This window comes from Selaginella moellendorffii, unplaced genomic scaffold, assembly GCF_000143415.4.
Source record: "Selaginella moellendorffii unplaced genomic scaffold, v1.0 SELMOscaffold_14, whole genome shotgun sequence".
Lineage (NCBI taxonomy): Eukaryota > Viridiplantae > Streptophyta > Lycopodiopsida > Selaginellales > Selaginellaceae > Selaginella > Selaginella moellendorffii.
The window spans coordinates 600,494-622,594 of record NW_003314275.1 but is presented as its reverse complement, the minus strand read 5'-3'; the positions used below and the strand labels follow the sequence as shown (position 1 = coordinate 622,594).

The window sequence follows — 22,101 nt, the reverse complement described above, 5'->3', positions numbered from 1 at the left end:
AAAAAAAGAGAAGCTCTTCTCTTTTTCGCGATCTAGGGCAAGAGAGAGGGAAGAGTGGATTGCGCGCTAGGTCTGGCGATCGATCGATTCCAGGTGAGGTATGGATTGCGCGCTAGCGCCGGCGATCGAGCAAGGAATGGATCGAATCCAGGGATGAATCTTGCGGGCGCCTGGAACTCGCTGGTGGAATTGACGCCCATGGAGGTCCAGAGGTATCACAGCATTCAAGAGAGCATTCTCCAGGACCGGGTTGTGGAGACTGCGTCGGACAGCGGCGATGTTTTGCTTGAATCGGACCTCCATTTGGATCATATCGGGCTCGTTACCGTCACGCTCTCGGAGAGGAGTCTTGTGTGGCAGAGCAAAAGCATGGAAGACAAGTTGGTATTATATTCTTTTTTGTATTCGTTGTTCTTTCTTCGTCTCATGCTTTGCTTGTTTTCTTTATTCGATGATGATCCAGGAGTCCTTTTCATTGTCGTGCTTTCGACTCGCGAGCTTGCCGCACGAGTTCCCTCTCTCGGAAATCTATGGTGTCGAGAGTTTTGGATGGGGACCCGTGCGAAAATTTGTGGGAGCTTCGGCAGTTCATCGTCTCTTGAAGCCGGTGATTCGAGTAGGAAAAGTTCTTTCTTTTCTCTGTGAACTAATAGGACGTCTTGTTTTGCGCAGATGCATCGATTCTCCATACATTCATTCCAAAGGTTACGCAATAGCAGAAGTAAGTGGCTGCCTAGAACTTACGATTTTGCTCATCCGGAGCTGGAAGTTTGCCACAGATGGGTTAAGTGCTTGCATAACTTGCTGAGCAAGGACCATAAGCGGCCTAAGGATCTGCTGGTACGATCGCTGCTTCTTTTTGCGTCTTTTTTGATGTTTCACGTTACAGGTGCTTATCAATCCTTTTGGTGGCAAAGGCATTGCTTCTAGCAAATGGGCAATGGTTTCTCCTCTTTTCAGTCGCGCGGGGATAAAGACGAAGGTAAAATAAGTAAGTGCTGAGCACGGTTTTACTTTCATTGTCTCTGACTGGTCACTCTTAATCCGTCGTTTCTACCAGGTTGTGACGACCGAGAGAGCTGGCCATGCATATGATATGATGTACAATGCAACAGACGATGAGCTAAAATGCCATGACGGGATTGTTATGGTGGTAAGTGTTGAAAATGCCCAGTTTTTCGTCGCTGACTATTCCTCCAGGGTGGTGATGGGATTTTTAACGAGGTCATAAATGGCTTAGCCTTGAAAAGGCATCAAGCTTCCAGCGTGCTTACACCTCATCAAATTTCGCAGTTAATAACTTCTCATAGGTCTCAATCTCTTAAGGCAGAAGAAGAAGCGGCACTGTTAGGCGAGTCACGTCTTTGTTCGGAAACCAGTTCTTCGATTTTATCTGGTTCGTATATGTTGTTTTGCGTTAGTGAGAATAATGTTTTATTGTTGTCTTTGTAGAGCCTCTTTTGGTACATGCCCTGTCAAACTCTTGCAAATTTGCCCCATTAGTTCCATGGCTCCGATTTGGAATTATACCTGCTGGCTCTACGGACACAATTGTCGTGAGGTAATTGTCTATTTGTCAAGGTTTTGTTGACGTAAAGTTTTTGTTGCTGTAGCACAACAGGCACACGCGATCCAGTGACTGCTGCACTTCATATCATTCTTGGTGATAGCATGCCACTGGACATTGTTCGTCTGACTGGCTGGAAAGAATCTAAACAACCCAAGGCTCCGGTGATACGTTACGCAGCATCGTTTTCTGGGTTTGTTCATAGCTTAGCTCGTCTTCTTATCAGGCTGATGTATTTCTTTCTACTGATTTCCAGGTATGGCTTTTACGGGGATGTAGCCCGAGAGAGTGAATCCTTGCGATGGATGGGACCTTCTCGTTATGACTACGCCGGAACCAAAGTGTTTATGCGACACAGGTAGTGAGAAATCTCAAGCACGACATAGATTTCCAATTTGGCTGTTGATGCAGAAAGTATGAAGCTGAAGTGTCGTATCTAGATGTTCCGAATGTGTCGCAGAGCATTTGCTGCGTCCATTGTCGAGTTTGTGCCAAGGAACACAGTTTGCCACAGGATGTAGGCCAGCTTCTGTGGATCACAAAAAGAGCTTTCTTCCATAGCGTGGGAGCCGCGATAATGTCTTGTCGAAATGACAAAGCCCCGGATGGAGTGGTGGCTCATGCTCACCTTGCAGACGGGCTTTTGCATCTGGTTCTCGTAAAACAGTGTTCTCGACCAGCCTATCTTATGTAAGTAAGCTTTTTCTTCTTCCAATGCGTTTGAACTTTCTGGTTTCTTCGTAGGCACTTGATACAGCTGACGAGGAGAGGAGGAAATCCCCTGGGTTTGGATTTTATAGAGCTTCACAAGGTTTATCACTTTGTTTCTTTTGTTTGCTGCCTAAGTATCTTCCTCTCTTGCGCAGACGCCACTTTTTACATTTGTGGCCCATGGAGACGAGAGTGTATGGAACGTTGATGGGGAAATCTTGGCTGCTAATAAACTTGGTGGACAAGTGTTTAGAGGCTTGATCAACTTCTTTGCTCTTGGTCCTGAAGAACAGTGATCAAAGAACATTTGATCTTCAAATAGCTACGACAGTGGTTCAGAGCCACAGCCACTGGTACTAAATATTTCACACGAGCATAGAAACAAAAGTTATTTTCTGGCCAGGTCGTTGTAATAGTAAAAACACTTTCCTTTTTTGTTTCTTGACTGCATTGATCTGGCAATTTTGGCAGGAAGGTATCAGGGAAATGAAATTTTTTGTTAATGATATGAACATTGCAAAGCACTTCTCCTTTTTTAGGAATAAAACAAGTATTTAGGTCCTTTTTAGGTATGGTATTTGCATTATATATAGCCGTCCATGTTCTATTTGTTCTATTTGTTCTATTTAATATTCTGATATGTTTAATAAGAAAATTTATATTCTAATTTTCTGTATAATAGATTATTTCTCTAATTGTTATAATATTAAATTTGACTGTAACTCTGATGAACCAAGTGTACTTATGACATGTATTTTAAGCTACTATAGTGCTAAACATGGTGAAAATGTGAATGTTTTTATCCATCAGTTATCACATCAATTTAAATATTCACTAGATCCAAATCCTGCATTAGAAGATATAGATTTTACAATTAATAATGTATATTATAAAGTAATAGTATTTGAAGGTTTAGCAAAATATGAAACTAACGGATGGTATGGATGGGATTTATGGTCATTTAAAGGTTGTTACAAACATAATAAACATACTTTAGTTGAATTTTTTAATATAAAACCTCAATGTATTATATCTTGAAAGTTGTATTATCACTTTCAATAAAGCCATATATGAAGTTCATGTTTTTTCATTTAATAACTATCATTTAAATTAAAGACTATACAACCATTTTAACTATTTGATACGTGTCTTAGTTTTTTAAGATTTTCTAATATAGAATTATAATTAAGATATTTTATAAATTAAAAAACATAATTTAAATAAATTTTAAAATAAGTATGTATTAACAAGAGCAAAAATATAGTGGAATAAGAAAATGTTATATATATAAATTTATTTATGTATATATATAATATGAGTTTTTAAAAAAAGCAAAGTCTTTTGCATAAGATATTATATTTTTAAAATATGTTTTAATTTTTTCACTTTAATCCAATTATATAAAAGGAATCATGTACTGTCAAAATAACTTTCTTTATAAACAATGATGATATGTCCAAATTTTATATATTATATATAAAAAATGATAAAAAAATTTATATAAAAAACTTATTAATTGAAATATGACATAGAAAAAAATTCCTTGATAATTTGAAAAGCTTTCTTTGTTTTAATTCTACATATTCATTAGATTCATCCTTATTCTTGATTTTTGAAGTTTTTGAAATTTCAAGTTTATGAGGTGGATCTAATTCTCAATTGTTAGAGTGCTATTAGATATGCTTGTACATTTTTAATCTTTATAGAAAAACATTATTGTAATAACTTTAAAATAAAATGATTTATTAATTTCAACAATATTCATTTTTTTTTATAATTTAAAAAAATATAATATATATAACACTAAATAAAAATAAGTATTTAAATATAATACATCACTATAAAAAAGTGTTGCAAATTTAGAAAGACTATTTATAGAATAAGCATCAGTTATTGCCTGAAATCAAATAGAAATCACAATTTGTTTTTAGTATATAAAATTAGCTTCTAGAATGTTTTGTAAGAATTATCTATATTTAACTAATCAGATTATCTTATAAAGGTAATAAAAATTAAATCCATTTTAACTAGAACTTAGACGAGTATTTTATATAAATTTCTAATTGATTTTCTCTAAAAACATTTTAAAAAATATAACTAGTGGTTAATATATTTGGAGTAGAGATATAGTGCACTCTATTTCTTCCCTTTAAGCCAATTAGATAAAAAGCCTTTAATGGTTATTTTATCCTTATTTATCCCTTAAAATTTTTAAGGATCTACAATAATATTATCTTAAGGATTCAAAGTGATCCCAAGGATCCATCATGACAATATATTCAAATTTCATCCCATGAACACATACACTAGAGAGATCATGATTTTAAATGATATTGGGGTTATAATAATTACATCAAACTTGATTGATATTGACTCTTACATAAACTTCTCAGCCTCCTCCATTGAATTAAATCCTTTATTTTATGTAATTAAAAAGAACGACTTGAGAGACGATACATATGGGTTTAAATATAAAGGAAAAGGGTTTATGAAAAAAAGTGCACCCATTTTTCTGAATAGTTAAAGGCTTTAGAATACTTAAGTAAATGTCTTTAGATTTGAGTAATATTGAGTTTAATGACCTCCCAAAAAGTTCAAATTCAAGAACTTACATTGACTTATAACAAAAATGCTAAATAAGTTAATTACTATGAGTAAATATCTTTTTCAAGGTAAATCTAGCTTATATTGATGATTAGGTTTAGATATTTTTTTACCAACAACAAAAAATACTAGAGAAGTTAATATAGATCAAGAGAAAGAAAGACACACTAACTAGTAAGTATAAGTAAATCTCTAACACATCCCTTCCTTATTTTATAATACTTATAACCCCTATTCCTCAATATATCATTATTTGTAGGTTAATACTAATAACCTTTGTTACTCAGGAGATCATTATTTGTGGATTTATGACAATCCTTAAATAATACTCTACTGAAGTTTCAAAATTATTAGTAGCATCTTTATGTAATATACTCTTGAGCAAGGTATATTCTTACTCCTAAAATTCAAATTGTAAGATTAATGGCTATATAAAATATAATATACCCTTGAGTAAGATACCTAAAATTAAAATCGTACATATTGAACATCCACCATGAGACTACAAAAGAATTAGATCTATTAAACTAGTGTGTGTAAAGCAATTTTATTAGGGTTTATTCTTCTGACAAGAGAATTTTCTGTCTTGTTGATATAAAAGAATTTAGCTATTAGGAAATATTTTGACTTGTCAAGAGATTTTCCTAATAAGAGGGGGAGTGCATATGGTTCTTACCCTTTATTGTATGATAATTTACCATAGAATAACCATAAAGTGGAATCCAAACCTTTAGCTATGTGTTTAAGGACAATAGAGTGGAATTCAAATTTTAGGGATTTGGGCCATTAAACAAATGGATAGAGCCAAACTCCTAACCATATAACCAAAGAACGAAAGAACTAAAGCACAAAATGATTCTCAAGTATTTAACCCAAACAATGAAGGGATAGTAACACAAAGTTAGAGCAATTAACAACCCAACATGAAGACCAACACATAAAACAAGGCTAACAAAGTTTAGTGTTATTTCAGCATACTAATAGCTTAACATAAAGATATGAGTATTGCACCAACTATCATGGTATAGAATTTAAGTTTAGATCTAAGACAGTCGCAAAACAAAGGCATACAAGCGGGAGCATTCCCTCTTGTTGATCTACCATACCCAACCTACCCACTATCTTTATTATACATTTGGAAACTAACTGCCCCCCCCCCCCCCCCCCCCCCCAAAAGAGTTAGTCTTTAGGGCAATTATGAAAATTTATTAAATATGAAATAGTGCTAAATTGCAAATTTAGATGCAAGAATAACACCACTATATTTAGGACAATTTTTACATTACATAGATATACTTAATTAGCAAATCTAAACCCTTTCCATAAATAATCAATGGGACTAAATAAAACCAACATATAGGGAACTAATAACAAGAGTGTTTTAGCAAACACAATAATCTATCACTTAACAAATATTGAGGGACCAAGCTCAATATCATAGGGGTTCCCAACACTAATAAGTGTAAGCTAATAATATAAATTTTTAATCACCATGTTAAGTATGCTTAACTAATGATAATTTAGGATTTTCTCCCCTAATGCCCTTTTGGTCTAAGTGCACATGTGATAAATAGTTCATTAACTAGCTTGGGTGGAAATTGATAAAGGGTTCAACAATACTTACATCCTACCATCATAATAGTAAAAGAAGAATATCTAAAAGGACTCATTGATAAATAATTTTTGATACCCACAATCACATTTATGATGGAAATGTTCTCATTATGGCATATTGTCCATCCCATTGATAGAAAAAAATTTAGTTATTAAAAAATATTTCGACCCATCAAGAAATTTTCCTAACAAGAAGGGGAAATATTCTCATTATGAGATATTGTCAAAGATTTTATTCCACTGGGGAATGATTATTTTACATGGCTAATTTGGCCGACCACATCATGGCTATGTAATCAAAACATCTAATCTGATGTAATTAGATCTATCTAGAAAAACCTATTGGGAAAATTTCTTTTAGGATCTCCCATTAAAAAGTTCTAATAAGAATAAGTAATGAAGGATTGGTAATCCAAACTAGAATGTAATCTAATGTGATAATTTGGCTATTTTTTAATAAGGAATATTCTCATTAGAAACTCCAACAAATTTCTCCCAACCTAAGAATATGCTTTTGCAATCTAATAGTTGGAAATTTTTATATATACTGCATGCCATTTACATGTGTAAAGTGGCATGTTACCGTACTGCCACAAAATAAACATAGGAGATTTTATTATTATTTTCTATTCCATATTACTGTATATGCCCAATACTTGCTTGTGCCTTATTACATAGAACTTGAAAGTCATACCCATATATATATATATATATATATATATATATATATATATATATATATATATAAATAGTTAGGAGTATATATATAATCCTCCAAAAAATATCCATATATATATATAGTAAATGATATTTTAAAAAAATACCAAACCCAAGCAGCAATTATTATCTTTTATCCTATACTTTTTGTATTCAATTTTCTAAACTTTAGTTTTATGTAATTAAATTAATTAGTAAATTATATTTCAGTCTGAGCTGGAACTCCAGCAGGGAATGAGCACTTCTCCTTCCAATCGTGTAAGTGAATGAAGTCATATTAAACCTTCACCTGGTAGAAATGGTAGATTTTGTTTTAGTCTTGATGATTAGCGAGCTTGGGCTGTAGTCACCATCAAGTTTGAAACGAAGGCTAGCACGCAGGATCTGGCTCAAGAGATGCTGAAGATGCCGAGGTGTGGCGGCTTTGTGCACAGCTCGCTTCACTCTTTGAGTTTGTTCCTAGTTTCTCGAAACCTTTATCACGAGCATAAGTTGGAGGTGGTTTTACCTCTACGAGCGCTAGATCTGTGATGAAACAAGGATTCCGAGATGGTCAAATCCTTCTCTTCAGCTGGTCCTGGAACCTGAACAGGGTGCAGGCCAATCTGGTCTTTGCACCGGGCTTGAAGCCGTCGTGGGAAAAAAACAACGGCCAAGGGAACTGCTGTCTTGCGTTGGAACTTTCAGCGGGAAGTGGTGTTCTCCCAGGGAATCTCGGCCTGGCTTAGTTTTGTTTTGCAGCAGCGAACTTTCTCGTCCCAAGGAAGTACCTTAACTTTGGCTAGAGCTCCAATGATGGACAAAGAGGAGAGGAGAAACTTCTCAAGCTTTGATATCATTCATCGGGAGGTTTTAGATTGACTCTACTCCTACTACAATAAATAAATCTCTTCTTTTTCTGTTTCACTGGCAAAACCTCACAGTAACAGGAGCTTGAAGATTTACAATGGCATCATGTTCTTTGCCGAAGAACCAGGAAGATAACAATGTGATCTCTTCCATGCTCGTTTTCATCTTTTCCACGTTGTGTTTATAATCTAACTCCAGGTTAACCTTCAAGCCTAGATCAACACACAATTTAGCTGCCATCTCTCGAGCATTTTGCTCCGAATTGAAGTCCGTCATCAGCCAGAGCCCGCAGTTTACAACTTGCCCATCCACAAACTGTAGCCTAAACAGAACCAGATTTTTGTCACACACCAGAAACTTGTCCTTTGATTCCTCAAATGGTGTTGCGAAGAAATCCATCCCTGCTTGTAACCCCTCGTCTTGCTTGTAGCACAAATCCCTCTCCTTACCCGGAACTATCCGGCAAGTGGTGGACGATAGCTTCCCCAAGAGGCCTTTTGTGTCGGTCGTAGCAAGTTTCTGGGCAAGTTCTCCTTTCACCAAGCTCCTGTCAAGCACAAAAGTCAACAACACAAAAGTAGCAAAAAGAATCTTACCTCTCAAAGTCAATGGTCACGAAGTGAGGCCACCACATCCAGCTGCTACATGAGCCGGAGGATGGCTGAAACCAGTCAGGTACTGTAATGCCCAAGAGGTTCTCATCCCTCAGGAAATTCAGACTTGCAACCATGGGAATTATTTCGTCAAAGCGGATTTCTTGCGGTGTGTCAAGCATAGGTATGGTGGTCTCGCATAAGTCCCGAAGGTTCTCGCTGTTGAAGCATGTAACCTGCATGCCCTTGCCGTAGTAGAAGTAATTGCACGTCACCTTTCTCAGAACTGGCAGGATGAATTCAAGGTCCCATGGACCTTCGAGGCCGTGAAACACTTGCACTAGGGCATCATAGTACCCGGCCCTGGAGTTGACAGAAAGATTCCCGAGGCAATTCAAGTCATCTATGAGATGCTTTTTCCTGGCTAACAGTGCAATCAGACACTTATAGTCGTCGCTCTTGAATTTCTTGCTAATGTACTCGTGGGCTGCCAGCTTCTTTGATCGACTCAGCTTGTCCTCAGGGATAAAGTTGACTATGTACCGCCAAAGTGGTCCTGATGAGTCGGGTGTCAAGAGCTTGTCCTCCGCCTCGAGCTTCTCGCGCTCCTGCTGGGCTTTCACCCTCTCTTCCTCGGCTTTCAGCCTCTCTTCTTTCTCTTCTACTGCTTTATCATCATCTTCAAAAACATCCTCCATGGCATCATCATCCCCCAAAATCATCGAACTGTCGGACTCGTCCAAGTTAAATTTCTCGCCATCAAACTTCCCTTGCTTGTACGCCGCAATTCCCATCGAGAAATCATCTAGCTTGGCGAGCGCAGTCAGGAACGGGATCAATTCCACAAGCGTGCGATCGTTTTCGCACTCCTTCCACTCAATCTTATCCACTGACTTTTGCGGCATATACATGGGCACCTGAATGCCAAGTTCCGGCTGTTGAGGGTACACAGGTTGATCATCTATCCACACCATCCTCTTGGTGTTTCTTTTCAAGCGGGTCAAGTCCTTTACGACCTGACAAAAGCGTCTGCTATACAATCTTGATATAAACTTACCATGTGGATCAATCACTTCATCCACGATCCGTCGTGCATGGAAAGATATTGACCTTGTGTAGATCACTATGGTGTAAATTTCTACCATAGCAGCCAAGAACTCATCCAACCCTGGTCTCTTAGTAACATACAGCCATGGGAAATTCCAATCCTCCACTCTGGTATGCCAAAGACTCCTTGATAAGCACTCATCTTCCTTTCCAAATCGCAAGCTGCTAATCAGTGTTTCATCCATGTCGAGAACCAGCGTTGGTTTTGAAGAAGACGCCATCACCCTAGTTTTAGGGTTCGTGCTTTAAAATCGTATGACTCTAACAAAGCTTTTGTTTCTTGAAAGATGTCAAGGGCTTGATGGAAATCCGAGGCTTCGCATTTACAACTTCCTTGGGCAGCAAAGAAATTCCAGCCAGAGGAGTAGTCTTTCCAACCAGAGGAATCAGCTCCACGGCCACCACGATCTACGATGAAGAAACTATAAGATTCCTCCAAAGATTGAGAGACCTTACCTCTGGATTCGACAAGTTGACAGAGGCCTGCTGCTCGAATTCTTGCATGGCTCTTGCCACTGCTGCGATGCACCCGTCTCGCTCCACGCCAGTGTTGCCATCTTCGGCAGCTCTACTGTTGAATCCCACCGCGTACTGCACAAAGCTAAGTGACGAGAGAGCAAACTCTTTAATGGTCATTACCTTGAGATTGCTTCTTCCGGTCTTTGAGACGATTCCTCCGGCGTCGTCTCTCAAGAGCCCCAGAACTGTGACGAAGATGGCTTCCTCCTCTGATGCGCACGTCGCCTGCACTGGAGTGAGCCTGTTACACCACCTTCAAAAGAGGAAATAAATCCTAGAGGTCAGAGAGAAAGCGAAAACTTACGAGAAAGGCTTCGTGTGTGGAGCTCTTATGTCGTCTAGAACTCGTGATAGAACGCTCACAACATCTGTATCATCTGGAGTCGAAAGGAAGACAATGCCGCTACCGGAGAGCTTGATAAGCGAGAAAATGCCGCTCGGAGAAGCAGTGCTCTTGTCCTCGTTTTCCTTCTACACTTACAATTCATGTAAAAACTCCAGATCCAGAGAAAGGACAGCTCTCACCGGGGTCTCGTCTCCAGGAATGCTGCTGGAAGTTCCAATGTACTAAAAGAAGAACAGCACAAAGCAAAGCTTTGTTAGTTTTCTCTTCTACAATGGAAAGCTCATACCTGAGGAAGAATGTCCATTATCTCCTTGGTAGCACTCTTCTCGCGTCCTGAAAAAAATCTCTAAATCTGAAGCAAAGAATCGATCAATCACTTACGAAATGCGCAAGTGACGAGGAATCCAGCGCGGGGATGATCCGCCACAGCAGCGTATGAGAAGCGTTTGATTCCAGCGCCAGCGGCATGGCGCTCCCACGGCTCCATTTATTCCACAAACTAAGAACCCTAAACCCTGGACAAAGAAACGCTACAAGAAAAAGATTTCCTTCTCTATTCGTCACAAACACCGCTACAAGAGATCTACTGGATCATCGCTTGTGGCGTGGATTCAGTATCGATGCTCGCTTTGGCTGCCACAGGGATGAATGTAGAGGATGAAGAACACGAGAAATCGAGAGAGCTTGCTTACCAGGCTTGTTCTTCTTCAATTTGAGCTTCCTTTGCTTCTTCAGCTTGAGAGAAAATCCCTTGGAGGAGGCCGCTGGCGCGTCAGGAGCCGAATCTAGGAAGAAGAGGATCAGAGAAGAAAGAAATATCACTGGAGCTGGAGAGAGATCGAGAGAAACCTGCACAGATCATCTCAATGTCTTGCACCGACACGAGGCCGCTCTCCAAAACTTCCTTCTGCGCCTGCAATTCAGTAGTAGCTCAGCAAAATCCCTGAAAGCCCTCACAAGAATACCCGGCGCAGCTTCTTCTCTAACTTGCGCTGCCGCTTGCCCGATGGGGTGCGCGACGCCGATTGCCTGGACAGCTTGAGCGACTGCAGGCCCAGCCTCAATCGCTTCTCCTGAGCCTTCTTGTGGCGCCTATCGCGCTGGAGATTGCGCTGCGCGGCATTGAACTTGTTCATAGCTCAAGAACCCTAAAATGCCAGTGACTTCTCAAGAACCCTAAAAACTTTTATCTAGGGTAATCGAATGGGAGCGCTTCCAGAGCAGCAGGCCGAGCCCGCGGCGCCCAAGAGCAAGGATGTGGAGATGAAGGAGGCGGCGCCGGCGGTGTCGTCGCCGGATCGCAAGGACCAGGCCGGGCCGTCGCTTCTCTCGCGTAAGATTCGTGCATTTCCTCTTTCTTCCTAGCCCTAGAGACCAATCTCTCGAGCTCTCGTGTAGATCTGAAGAGCATTGCGGCCCTGGTGGAGAAGGGCGTGAGCACGAAAGAGATGAGGCTCATGGTTCGTGCTGTCCGGAATGTGATGGTCATAAAGCGGAAGCTCAAGCCAGGGTCTCTTGCCGCGTTTGTCAAGTATGTCATGTCCACCGATGCGGACTCAGTGCTCCAGTTTGTGAAGAAGGTATGCTGGCATGTGTTTCTCTTCTGGTCTGGTGTTTCTTCTTCGTTTTTCTTCTTAGCTCCAAGAATTTTCCTTGCGTTGTCTGAGACATTTGTTCTATTTGCAGCAGGAGGAGGACAAGGTGTCGATGGAAGTTGATATGCCGTCGCAAGTTTCCAATAAGCCGAACGTACTCCCGGAGCTGGAAATCCTATGCTACCTCCTTGTTCTCATCTACTTGCACGATCAGAAACAGTATAAACAGGTGAAGGAATTTCTTTTTCCTTCCAGCCAGCAGGATTTCTAATCTTGTTCCATAGGCGAAAGCTTGTGCAGATGCCGGCATCAAGAGATTGCAGCAGCTAAACCGGAGGACTCTGGATGTGTTGGCCTCGAGACTGTATTTCTACTACTCACTCAGCTACGAATGCATCGATTCACTGGCTGATATTCGAGGGTATTACATGCGTTCAGCATATACTGGCTTCTAATCAAATGGTTTCCAGGACACTTCTTTCTCTGCATCAGACTGCTACACTTCGCCACGACGAGCTGGGACAGGTAAGTGTTGTTTGTGACTTGTTCGTGATTGCTCAACAGCTATCCTGACAGGAAACTCTACTAAACCTGCTGTTACGGAACTACCTTCACTACAATCTGTACGATCAAGCAGAGAAGCTCCGCTCAAAGTCGCAAAGAGCGGAGTCGCACGCGAATCAGCAGGTCTGGTTCATCGACTAGAATAAGTTTTCTGCCTTGCCTAACGTCCAAACCGTTTCCTCAGCTTTGCCGCTACCTCTTTTACCTGGGGAAGATCAGAACTATTCAGCTCGAGTACACAGATGCCAAAGACTCGCTGATGCAGGCCGCGAGAAAGGCACCGACAATCGCTCACGACTTCCGGATACAGTGCAACAAGTGGGCGGTGATCGTGAGGCTTCTCCTGGGCGAGATTCCGGAGAGGACAACGTTCATGCAACGGGGTATGAAGGCCGCGCTCCGCCCTTACTTCGAGCTAACAAACGTACGTAAAAACTTGGATTGTGTTCTTCTTGGCAGATTGGTTGTGCAAAGTTTCTTCTTTGCATTGTTCTTCGACTGATTAGAGTGCTTGTGTTTGGCAGGCTGTTCGCATTGGAGACCTGGAGTTGTTTAAATCCGTGGCGGACAACTTCTCGCCAATCTTTTCGCGAGACAAGACGCACAACCTCATCGTCCGGCTGCGCCACAACGTGATCCGGACGGGCCTGCGCAACATCAGCATCTCCTACTCCCGCATCTCGCTGGCGGACGTGGCCGCCAAGCTCCACCTCTCGTCCGACAGCGCCGTGAGCGACGCCGAGAGCATGGTGGCCAAGGCCATCCGCGACGGCGGCATCGACGCGGTGATCGACCACGCCCGCGGCTTCATGCAGTCGCGCGAGACGGGCGACATCTACTCGACGCAGGAGCCGCAGCTCGCCTTCCACTCGCGCATCGCCTTCTGCCTCAACACCTACAACGATGCCGTCAAGGCGCTGCGCTTCCCGCCCAACGCGCACAAGAAGGAGCTGGAGAGCGCCGAGAAGCGGCGCGAGCGGCAGCAGCAGGAGCAGGAGCTCGCCAAGCACATCGCCGAGGAGGAGGACGACGATTTCTAAAATTCCCCCCTCTTTCTTCTTTAAACTTTTAAACATAAAAAACGCGCGAGAAGTGAAAAGCCCTAATTTAAAGCCTTAAAGCCTAAAACCCGAGTGTTTTCCGTAAAACTATTGACGTGTTACATTCTCACAGGACTGGGCCAGTTGGCTCAGTGCTAAGGTGTTGGGTTGTGGACTGAGAGGTCCATCGTTCGATGCCTAGTGGTGATGATGATGAGTAACTTAAGTCGTGTGAGTCGCCATCAACTGACCTAAGATGATTTTAAAAACTCCTGAACCACTTATTGTTAACCTAGGGTTCTTCGTCCATATGGAGTTTTGTGGCGACGCAAGGCGCTCGTACTGGTGAGTTTCAATCCAGGCCTTTGGATTGGAAATGCGGGCCAGCTCGCCGTGGATCTCGACGTATGGAATGCCCAGGGTCGGATTCTTGGCATTTGGTCCCGAGCCTCGGGGCGAATTAGCAGTCGCAATGGAATGTAAGTTTCAAGAGAGAAGTAGAGGAATCTCTCTTTCTCCTCTTTTCCTTCTTGCTCTTCTTTTCTTCTTCTCGTCTCACGCTATCTTGTGCTTTTGCAGTGTACGTGGATTCTGCTAGTGACATCAGTCTTGCAACAGCGATCGCCTCTTGTCAAGGTAGGACTTAGAACTTTTTCACGAATCACTTGAGATTATATGAGATGCTTCAGGGCTCCTCGCTTAAGTTTGCCGAGAATCTGGCCGACTGGGCGAAGAGTGAGGGATTTGAAAACGTCGTCGTGCTATCCGGCTTGGACTCGGGAAAGAGACACCACCTCCACAACGCTGGGTACGATCCGATGGTATTACTTCACTTGCTAATGCGTTTCTCCTTCCTTTTCCAGGCCTCAAGTGTACTATCAGTCCAGTGCCAATGAAGATGGCAAAGACGAGCTGTGCGAGAGACTAGGCTGGCTGGACGTGAAACAATCCGGTCAGCACACCGAGCCCTTCGAGTTTTCTGTGCTGAGATATGCGATGGATGGTAGAGTCGGAGAGCATGACCAAGACTACCTCTCGCGACTGCCGGTTACTGCTCTGTTCACGTCCTTCAAGGTACGTCTATTCATTCAAAGTGGTGAAAACCAGTCTAAAATCTTCCCTGCCTTGGTTTTCCGCTACAGAAAAGAGGCTTGAAAGTTCTGTCAGTGCTGTGCTACTGTGCCAAAGGAGATAACATCCCAGACGCTACTGATTTAGCTATTATAAGCTACTTAATAAGTGTAGTGTATATGATCATGGATACACTATTACCATGGATTTTTGAAACATTGTGATAAAATAATTATTAAAGACTCTCTTATTAAGCAATTGCCTTTTTTTTTAGTTGACTTAAAGGGAGAAAGATACAAGAGGTATTATGGCATGGGTTTGATTCCCATTGATTAGTAGTTATCAAAAAATATAATATACCTTTGAATAAGGTATATTTTTACCCCATAATTATAAAAATAATATATTGTATATTTTTGTTTGTTAAATATCCATTATCGAAAGATCCACTATAGAATTAGTTTATATAGTGGAAGGACTAGTAGACTTAATGTAGAAATAAAAGTGTTGGTTCCCCTTGGCTTAGTAAAGATTAGTTTACATAATGGAAAGATTAATAGATTTAATGTAGAGGGTCATTAAAGACTAATTTACATAGTGGAAGATTACTAGTTTACATAGTGGAAGGATTAATAGATTTAATGTAAAGGTCATTAATCCACTGTGGGACTATAGTACGATTTACCATAAGACTAGTTTGCATAGTGTAAGGACTAGTAGATTTAATGAAAAAAATGGAAGTGTTGGTTCCTCTTGGCTCAATAAGGGTTTTATTGATCCACCATAAGACTATAGTATGGCTTTGTTTGTTAAATATTCATTATTAAAATATTTAACTATGGGATTAATTTATATAGTGAAAAGATTAGTAGATTTAATATGGAAATGGAGGTGTTAATTCCTTTTGGCATAATAAAGATTCTATTAATCTACAATAGAATTGCAATATGTAAACTAGTCCTATAATAGATTTTATGATAGCAAATATTTAACAAACAAAGTCATACCATAGTCCTATAGTGAACCCTTATTAAGCCAAGGAAAACTAACACCTTAATTTTCACATTAAATATGCTAATCCTTCCACTATGTAAATTAGTCTTATAGTAGATTTTTTGATAATGGATGTCTAATAAACAAAGTTGTATTGTAATCCCATTATAGATCAATGGAACCCTTACTAGTGCATTAGCATAGTATGGACTAGTTTATATAATGGAAGGATTAGTAAATTTTATACGGAAATGGAAGTATTTATTCCCCTTGGTTTAGTAAGGATTTTATAGGATTGCAATTGTCTTAGTAAGGGTTCCATTTAATGTGTAAATAAAGGTGTTTGTTCCCTTTTGGCTCAATAAAGGTTTCATTAATCCATTATGAGACTACAGTATGGTTTTGTTTATTGAAAGATATATTGTAGGAGAAGAATTTAATACAGATGGATGGATAGAAATAAAAGTGTTCCATTAACATCTTGAAAAAGGGGTGAGTGATCTATATAATTATCGATTGAAATTTAAATACTGTGGATTTTTAGAACTTTAGGGGATTTTTCATCAAAGGGCCTTTAAGCCTTTTTTAGTTGGCTTAAGGGGCATTTTTCAATTGGTTTAAAGGGAGAATTATGGGACTAATTATATAGTAGAAAAATTAATAGATTTAATGTAGAAATGGAAGTGTTAATTCTCTTTAGCTTAATAGGGGTTCATCAATGAAGACATTGATCCACCATAAAACTACAGTATAAATGAATAGATGAAAATAGAGGTGTTTTATGAAGGACATTGACGTCTTGAACAAGGGGTAAATGTAGTGTATGTAATAATAAATTAAGATTTGAATCTTTAGAACCTTATGGGATAAATAGAGAAAAAATAGCCATTAAAAGCTATTTCATCAAAGGGCTTTTAAGCATTTTCAATTGGCATAGGGGAAAGAGATATGAGGTTGTTATTATCCTTGATTTAAAGTATTGATATTGCAAGTTTTATTATTTAATCGACTGACTTAAGAATTCATAAACTCATGTTGAAAACTTATAGATGGAAGAAGATCAATTAATAAGTGACTTTGGAAATGCAATAAAAACATAGCAAAATGACCTGAATATTAACTAACTTATTGCATGTACCACAACAAGTCAAACATAAGTTAAACATTGTGGCTTTCAGTGTAAATGTCACTCTTGGTCATGTAGAGACTTGAATCCAATGTAAAAATTACTTTTATAATGGCTAAGAATTAAAAGCATTTTCTATAGTAAATTATAATAATGGAAAGTCTAAAGTAACTAAGTTAAGCTTATTATAACATGCTTCCTAGTAATCATATTTTCTCATCTTACTCATACATTTGAGTTAATTGTGAATTTATATTGATATTATCCCCTCAAGCTTGGTCTAACACTTCTATAGTTATTGCTTGGTGCTCATTGTGATGATATTATGTATTTTTTATATTCTTTATATTTATTAGAGTATATTTAGCATTATGGTTCACAATGAAATTTGAATTCCAAACCCATATTTGGGATTAATACCCAAATTAAATCCCTAGATTAATCTGAGGTTCATATTAGTTTCCAAAACCCTTATACTGCAAACATTCTTCACAGAACCATATTTTATGCATATTGAAAACTATATTCAGTTCACAGTTTTATAACTATATTTTAAAAAATCATCTTGGAACACAAATGTATAAACTATATATAGAAAAAATATATATCCATAAGCACATTGTGATCCTCAGCTCCTCCAGTGTGCTGCGCACACTCACAAAGCCAGCAAAGGCAACATTTTTGTGAGAAGGCTTATGACAGAGAGCCTTCAAATGACTTACTGCTGGTACATGTTCCACCAGTTTGATTAAACATCAATTGAACTTCATTAGATTCACTTAATCTATCTTGCAATTCAATTTTTTGCTCCTGACATTTTGTTTGATAATAAGCTCCCCTTTCAAGAGCTGGCATCTTTGGCTTTTTCAGTGAGCGCACAAATATGGATTTTGAATTTCTGTTTACATAACACTTTGATATCAACTGCCCAAGTTCTTATTAAGAACGTGATTTAGAGCTGAGAGCATCATCAATGGTCTTCGTGATCAGTTTGGATTCCTTGATGGCCGCTTCTTTCAACTTTTTAACTTTGGTTTTCATCTGGCTGTCTCCTTGGCTTTCCACAACCCCCGTTATCACCTCTTCAATGCAGCGACTGTCGTCCAGCAATCTGACACCAATCTTCCACTCGTCAGCAATGAACTTGCAATTCAGATTCTGCTCTGCCGTCAGAGGCCAACACAACATGGGGACACCCGCACAGATGCTCTCCAGCGTCGAATTCCATCCACAGTGCGTGACAAACCAGCCAACAGCTGGATGTAACAGGACTTGCAGCTGTGGTGCCCAAGAAACAGTGCACGACTGTCCTTCGTATATGGAATTTCTCCTCACCACTTTCAAAAGCTCGTCCAAGGATGAACCCGGGACTAAAGTTGGCCGAACAACCCATAGAAACAGCTGCTTGCACAGCCCCAGCCCTCTTGCAAGTCGAACAAAGTCATCCATTGTGAGAGTTGCGTTGCTCCCAAAAGAAACGTATAAAACTGTGCCATCTTGCTGACGGTCCAGCCACTGCTTGCAAGTGTCATCCGCAGGCCACATACCTGGCAAGGTGGTAGGCTTATTTGACCCGTTTTCGGTTCCCAGGAAAGCGGGAGGCAGCAGTGGACCAACTGGAACCACGGTCTGATGGAATTTTGCTCGGAGACCGGCGAAGACTCCGTGCTCGAGAGCGTCAAAGGAGTTGACCAGAACGCACTTTGCCTTCAACAAAACTTTTTTCCTTTCGACCCTTTGTGCAAATCCCGGATCCAACTTCTCGGCGTGAGCACTAAGCGAGTAAGGAATGTCAGCCGTAGTCATCAATGGGAATCCAGGCAAGTAGTCGATACTCTGCAGATCTAAAATTTATAAAACAGAAGTTTCAGGGTCGAACACCGATGCAACAACGATGCTGAAATCATACCTGGACAGCCTTGTCGGACAGGAGCGTGTTTCTTGGCAAGGAGCTCTGGAATGTGATATTGGATCGAAAGTGAAGCTGCACTCTCAGTGAAAAGTGTCACCTTGGGGATGCCGAACTTATCCGCAGTTTCCTGTGTCCAACCTACAGACATTTCCGAGAGAATGAACTTCACCTTGACATTGCTGACAATGTTCTTAAGCACGCTTTCAAAGTCAGCACGCATCTTGCGGACTGTGTTGCGGACGAGTAGCAGATTGTTGCTGTTGTGGACGTCGACAGTGGCGATGGGCGTGTCAAGGTGGTCGGGAATGGGAACAAAGTCGATTCCTGTGCTTGGAGCGGCAGAAATGTGAGCAAGGAGGCGCTTGTGGTTGCTCTCTGCATTGACGAATGTCACGGAGAAGCCCAGTGAGACTAGGGCCTTGCAGAGAATGAGCATGGGATTGATATGGCCTTGGAGTGGCAAAGGGAAGGCTACTATATGTCCCTTGTAAGAAGCAAGCTCCTCCATAGCCATGGAATTCTATTAAGAAACCCTTATCTTGTCTGTTTATTTATTCACTCACCGGGAAATTTCTTTGCTTTCCTGACCGACACGCCAACACAACAAGGATAACAGCCCGTCACTTCCAGCGAAGTAGGAGTCCGAAAGGCACGCCTTTGTCGTCGTTGCCATGCAACAAGTCCCATGCCCCACTGGGCGCTGCTGAGACTTTAAACTCTTCTTCTTCTTTCACCACCGGGGTAAATTCCAAGACATGTCAAGCACATGTTCCAAATTTTTTAAACAAATAATTACTTTGAATAATGGCGAAGCCTTTGCCCAGTGTACCACTACAAGAGAAAAAGCAGTGACCATGTAAAAACAGAATATGAATGAATGAATGTTATAAAAGAATAGAGATTTTTACTCACCTGTTGTGGCCTCATCAGCCTAGTTGACGGGTCATTCATAGACTCTTTCCAGTGTGCCAACTGACCAGCAATTCGGGCAATAGAGACAAGAACCACAAAAAATTGTTTAGGAAAGCCAAGAGCCCTGTACATCAAAGCATGTCTTGAAACCATGTCAGTGAATATGCAAAACTACTTGCCTAAGCAAGAGGCCCAAGTGAAAGGTGGCATTAGGATACAGTTTTCTGTTTATAAAATACTCATCGGCAATAATGGCATTCTCCAATGCAGCTGCAACCTGATCACTCAAAACATAAGGCTCTGGAACAGAAGTCCATTAATGTAAATTACACCTCTACCAGGGGATCCTTGCCAACCACGTCATAAACCTCTTCTGCTAGCTTTTGAATGAGCTGCAAAATTAAAACATTGTCAAGTAACTTTGAAAGGCCATTGTTACACTTGCCTTCGCTCGAGGATCATATGTCTTGTATACACGGTGGCCAATTCCAGGTAGTTTGGTGTTACTGTTAGTAAAAATAATTTAGTATAATATAATTTATTAATTTTCTTCATACCTTTTCTTGGCTTCTTCTATGTAGAATGCAACATTCTCAATGCTTCCAATTTCATTGAGCATGTCCAAAACAGCCTTAACAAAATCATAACGTTTATTCAGAAAATCCTAGTGTTTGATAGTCGTTTACCTCAACAGCCCCTATATCATTGGGCCCTGATAATGCACTAGTGCCTCCAGCAATTGCTGTATAAACATCCACTCCACTGCTGAAAAATTAGTAGAAAGCAGACAGTAAAATTACACCAAAAGAAAAGCACCTTGATGCAAGGTGTAAAGTTGCTGCCGTTGCTGTACCAAGTTCATGCTCAGCCAATATTACAAAAATCACATCCAAAGCTTTTGCAAGTGCGGGATTTGGCTTGAAGTCCTGATCTCCCCTGAAGGCAGAAAGCAGTTGAAGTCAAAGCAAGAAATTTTGCTTAATGCTCACATTGACTGGAACATATAAAGAATCATTTCAGAAAAATTGAGACTGTTGTTCGGATTTTGAATGGGCTTTTGACCCTCCATATGAACGTAGATTGCGCCTGCCAAGCTAGCAGCCTGAAAAGGCACATTTTAACAAACCAATGGTCTAATGCCTCCAGCTGGGTGCCAATGGACCCCAAAAACATGTATTATTGATGAATGAGACATCACCTTTCCCATTATACGAATAATGTGCAGGTTTTGTGCAGCTTCTGTTTTGTACAGATCATGTCCCTGCATTTGTACAAAGACAAAGATTGTATACTAGGAAAAAATTAAAGCTTCACCGCTACTAGAGGATTTGCATCTGGATTGAATGAAATGAGGGCATACAAGGCCGTGGCAAAGTTTTGCTTTGGATGAGAATCTCGAGGAAGAGCGCCAATAAGGGCCTGCAAAACAAAATTGTGTCACAACAACACTCTCTCATAGCTGTAGTGGCTTGCCAGAAGCTCTTCTGGCATTGAGGACTGCCTTTGGATTGCAGCTTCCCATTCAGAAAGCTGGGACTTCGTGGGGAGATTCCCCTTACCTGTTCCACAAAAGATTTATCCGTTTTCTTGAAAAGATGTATACTTACACAGTAAATATGCCACCTCCAAGTATGTGCTTCTCTCCGCAAGCTCTTCCACGGGGTATCCTCTGTATCTCAAAATCCCATTCCTCCCATCAATGAATGCAATGGTGGACTTCACGGGAGCTGTATGCACAAATCCCGGATCATACAGCTTCAATCCCTTGCCATCTCCGCCAGCCTTGATCTGCGAGAAGAGGAACAAGAACATGAAGTTGTCTTTTAATTGCACCAACGAAAAAACGAAGCATGCCTTGGAGAAGTCAGAACTCTTGAGACAGCCTCGCTCACATACATCCATCTCGTATGTGAGCCCAGTCCTGTGATCGATGATGCGCAATTTCCTGGATTGACTGGGAGCTGCCATGGTTTCTTCAAGCTAGACACAAACAACCAACGTGAATAATAAAAACTCTTAGAGAATAAAAAATTGCATATTTATGTAATAATGTACATGTGCTATATAGTAGTTCTTTTCATTCAATCTTTTACTTTTTGCAGGCTTTATCAGATGCAAGCTTTTACAGAAGACATCAAACAGTCAAGGTTGACGTCAAACAGCTCTTTTTGCAGGCTTTTTGCAGGCTTCCAGCCAGAGGACGTAGGTAGGCAAGCACGATATTCCCGCCTCCCCCTCCCCCCACCCGATCTTCGAGACAG

General features: G+C 40.4%; 5 protein-coding genes and 1 long non-coding RNA gene across 13 annotated transcripts; 3 read left to right on the top strand and 3 right to left on the bottom strand.

The window, feature by feature from the left end:
* The first annotated feature begins 13 nt into the window (after positions 1-13).
* On the top strand, positions 14-2,717 carry LOC9646453 (ceramide kinase). Of its 5 annotated transcripts, none has more exons than XM_024675131.1 (13): positions 14-384; positions 464-616; positions 673-721; positions 770-840; positions 890-982; positions 1,061-1,153; positions 1,201-1,396; positions 1,453-1,561; positions 1,614-1,760; positions 1,824-1,925; positions 1,979-2,257; positions 2,312-2,378; positions 2,434-2,717. In XM_024675131.1, exons 1-13 carry the CDS (start codon positions 154-156, stop codon positions 2,572-2,574), a joined length of 1,731 nt encoding a protein of 576 aa, XP_024530899.1. In that variant the 5' UTR covers positions 14-153; the 3' UTR covers positions 2,575-2,717. The 5 variants fall into 5 exon arrangements, with proteins under 5 accessions (XP_024530899.1, XP_024530900.1, XP_024530898.1 ...); XM_024675132.1 differs by having other exon boundaries at positions 673-840; positions 1,201-1,224; positions 1,294-1,396; XM_024675130.1 differs by having other exon boundaries at positions 464-607; positions 673-840.
* Positions 2,718-9,893: 7,176 nt separating this feature from the next.
* On the bottom strand, positions 9,894-11,792 carry LOC9632149. 2 transcript variants are annotated; one of them, XM_024675137.1, is made up of 10 exons: positions 11,593-11,792; positions 11,477-11,540; positions 11,320-11,412; positions 11,009-11,260; positions 10,914-10,960; positions 10,807-10,848; positions 10,586-10,752; positions 10,402-10,534; positions 10,219-10,353; positions 9,894-10,170 (listed from the first exon to the last, which is right to left on the bottom strand). In XM_024675137.1, the coding sequence occupies exons 4-10, from the start codon at positions 11,112-11,114 to the stop codon at positions 10,024-10,026; spliced, it is 777 nt and encodes a 258-aa protein (XP_024530905.1). In that variant the 5' UTR covers positions 11,115-11,260; positions 11,320-11,412; positions 11,477-11,540; positions 11,593-11,792; the 3' UTR covers positions 9,894-10,023. The 2 variants fall into 2 exon arrangements, with proteins under 2 accessions (XP_024530905.1, XP_024530906.1); XM_024675138.1 differs by having other exon boundaries at positions 10,402-10,522.
* A 1-nt stretch (position 11,793) lies between these two features.
* LOC9632148 (probable 26S proteasome non-ATPase regulatory subunit 3) lies at positions 11,794-13,914 on the top strand. Of its 2 annotated transcripts, none has more exons than XM_024675136.1 (8): positions 11,794-11,960; positions 12,026-12,207; positions 12,317-12,451; positions 12,507-12,643; positions 12,693-12,747; positions 12,799-12,909; positions 12,971-13,210; positions 13,311-13,914. In XM_024675136.1, the coding sequence occupies exons 1-8, from the start codon at positions 11,831-11,833 to the stop codon at positions 13,824-13,826; spliced, it is 1,506 nt and encodes a 501-aa protein (XP_024530904.1). In that variant the 5' UTR covers positions 11,794-11,830; the 3' UTR covers positions 13,827-13,914. The 2 variants fall into 2 exon arrangements, with proteins under 2 accessions (XP_024530904.1, XP_002970446.2); XM_002970400.2 differs by having other exon boundaries at positions 12,314-12,451.
* A 61-nt stretch (positions 13,915-13,975) lies between these two features.
* On the top strand, positions 13,976-15,151 carry LOC9646452. Its single transcript, XR_002992400.1, has 5 exons — positions 13,976-14,305; positions 14,406-14,462; positions 14,516-14,634; positions 14,690-14,900; positions 14,969-15,151. It is a non-coding gene; the product is annotated as an uncharacterized LOC9646452 (long non-coding RNA).
* Positions 15,152-17,886: 2,735 nt separating this feature from the next.
* On the bottom strand, positions 17,887-19,458 carry LOC9646451 (UDP-glycosyltransferase 85A5). The gene is made up of 2 exons (XM_002970155.2): positions 18,926-19,458; positions 17,887-18,860 (listed from the first exon to the last, which is right to left on the bottom strand). The coding sequence occupies exons 1-2, from the start codon at positions 19,440-19,442 to the stop codon at positions 17,956-17,958; spliced, it is 1,422 nt and encodes a 473-aa protein (XP_002970201.2). The 5' UTR covers positions 19,443-19,458; the 3' UTR covers positions 17,887-17,955.
* On the bottom strand, positions 19,452-21,847 carry LOC9632147 (citrate synthase, glyoxysomal). Of its 2 annotated transcripts, none has more exons than XM_024675236.1 (14): positions 21,695-21,847; positions 21,448-21,628; positions 21,314-21,399; positions 21,155-21,259; positions 21,039-21,101; positions 20,830-20,942; positions 20,657-20,776; positions 20,527-20,605; positions 20,398-20,471; positions 20,286-20,346; positions 20,173-20,232; positions 20,020-20,117; positions 19,841-19,964; positions 19,452-19,759 (listed from the first exon to the last, which is right to left on the bottom strand). In XM_024675236.1, exons 1-14 carry the CDS (start codon positions 21,806-21,808, stop codon positions 19,721-19,723), a joined length of 1,317 nt encoding a protein of 438 aa, XP_024531004.1. In that variant the 5' UTR covers positions 21,809-21,847; the 3' UTR covers positions 19,452-19,720. The 2 variants fall into 2 exon arrangements, with proteins under 2 accessions (XP_024531004.1, XP_024531005.1); XM_024675237.1 differs by having other exon boundaries at positions 20,527-20,602.
* Positions 21,848-22,101: the final 254 nt, after the last annotated feature.

Excerpts from the sequence above, each read along its gene's own strand:
- LOC9646453 (XM_024675129.1), top strand. The coding sequence starts at position 154 with ATGAATCTTGCGGGCGCCTGGAACTCGCTGGTGGAATTGACGCCCATG. Across the intron at positions 385-463 it reads AAAGCATGGAAGACAAGTTG|GAGTCCTTTTCATTGTCGTG; the intron begins GTATTATATTCT and ends ATGATGATCCAG. Across the intron at positions 1,397-1,452 it reads CAGTTCTTCGATTTTATCTG|AGCCTCTTTTGGTACATGCC; the intron begins GTTCGTATATGT and ends TTGTCTTTGTAG.
- LOC9632149 (XM_024675137.1), bottom strand. The coding sequence starts at position 11,114 with ATGGAGCCGTGGGAGCGCCATGCCGCTGGCGCTGGAATCAAACGCTTC. Across the intron at positions 10,849-10,913 it reads TAATGGACATTCTTCCTCAG|TACATTGGAACTTCCAGCAG; the intron begins GTATGAGCTTTC and ends TTCTTCTTTTAG. Across the intron at positions 10,171-10,218 it reads TCAACTTGTCGAATCCAGAG|ATCGTGGTGGCCGTGGAGCT; the intron begins GTAAGGTCTCTC and ends TCTTCATCGTAG.
- LOC9632148 (XM_002970400.2), top strand. The coding sequence starts at position 11,831 with ATGGGAGCGCTTCCAGAGCAGCAGGCCGAGCCCGCGGCGCCCAAGAGC. Across the intron at positions 11,961-12,025 it reads CGGGCCGTCGCTTCTCTCGC|ATCTGAAGAGCATTGCGGCC; the intron begins GTAAGATTCGTG and ends GCTCTCGTGTAG. Across the intron at positions 12,644-12,692 it reads TCACTGGCTGATATTCGAGG|GACACTTCTTTCTCTGCATC; the intron begins GTATTACATGCG and ends AATGGTTTCCAG.
- LOC9646451 (XM_002970155.2), bottom strand. The coding sequence starts at position 19,442 with ATGGCTATGGAGGAGCTTGCTTCTTACAAGGGACATATAGTAGCCTTC. Across the intron at positions 18,861-18,925 it reads TGTCCGACAAGGCTGTCCAG|ATCTGCAGAGTATCGACTAC; the intron begins GTATGATTTCAG and ends TATAAATTTTAG.
- LOC9632147 (XM_024675236.1), bottom strand. The coding sequence starts at position 21,808 with ATGGCAGCTCCCAGTCAATCCAGGAAATTGCGCATCATCGATCACAGG. Across the intron at positions 21,102-21,154 it reads ATGCAAATCCTCTAGTAGCG|GGACATGATCTGTACAAAAC; the intron begins GTGAAGCTTTAA and ends GTACAAATGCAG. Across the intron at positions 20,233-20,285 it reads CATATGATCCTCGAGCGAAG|CTCATTCAAAAGCTAGCAGA; the intron begins GCAAGTGTAACA and ends TTAATTTTGCAG.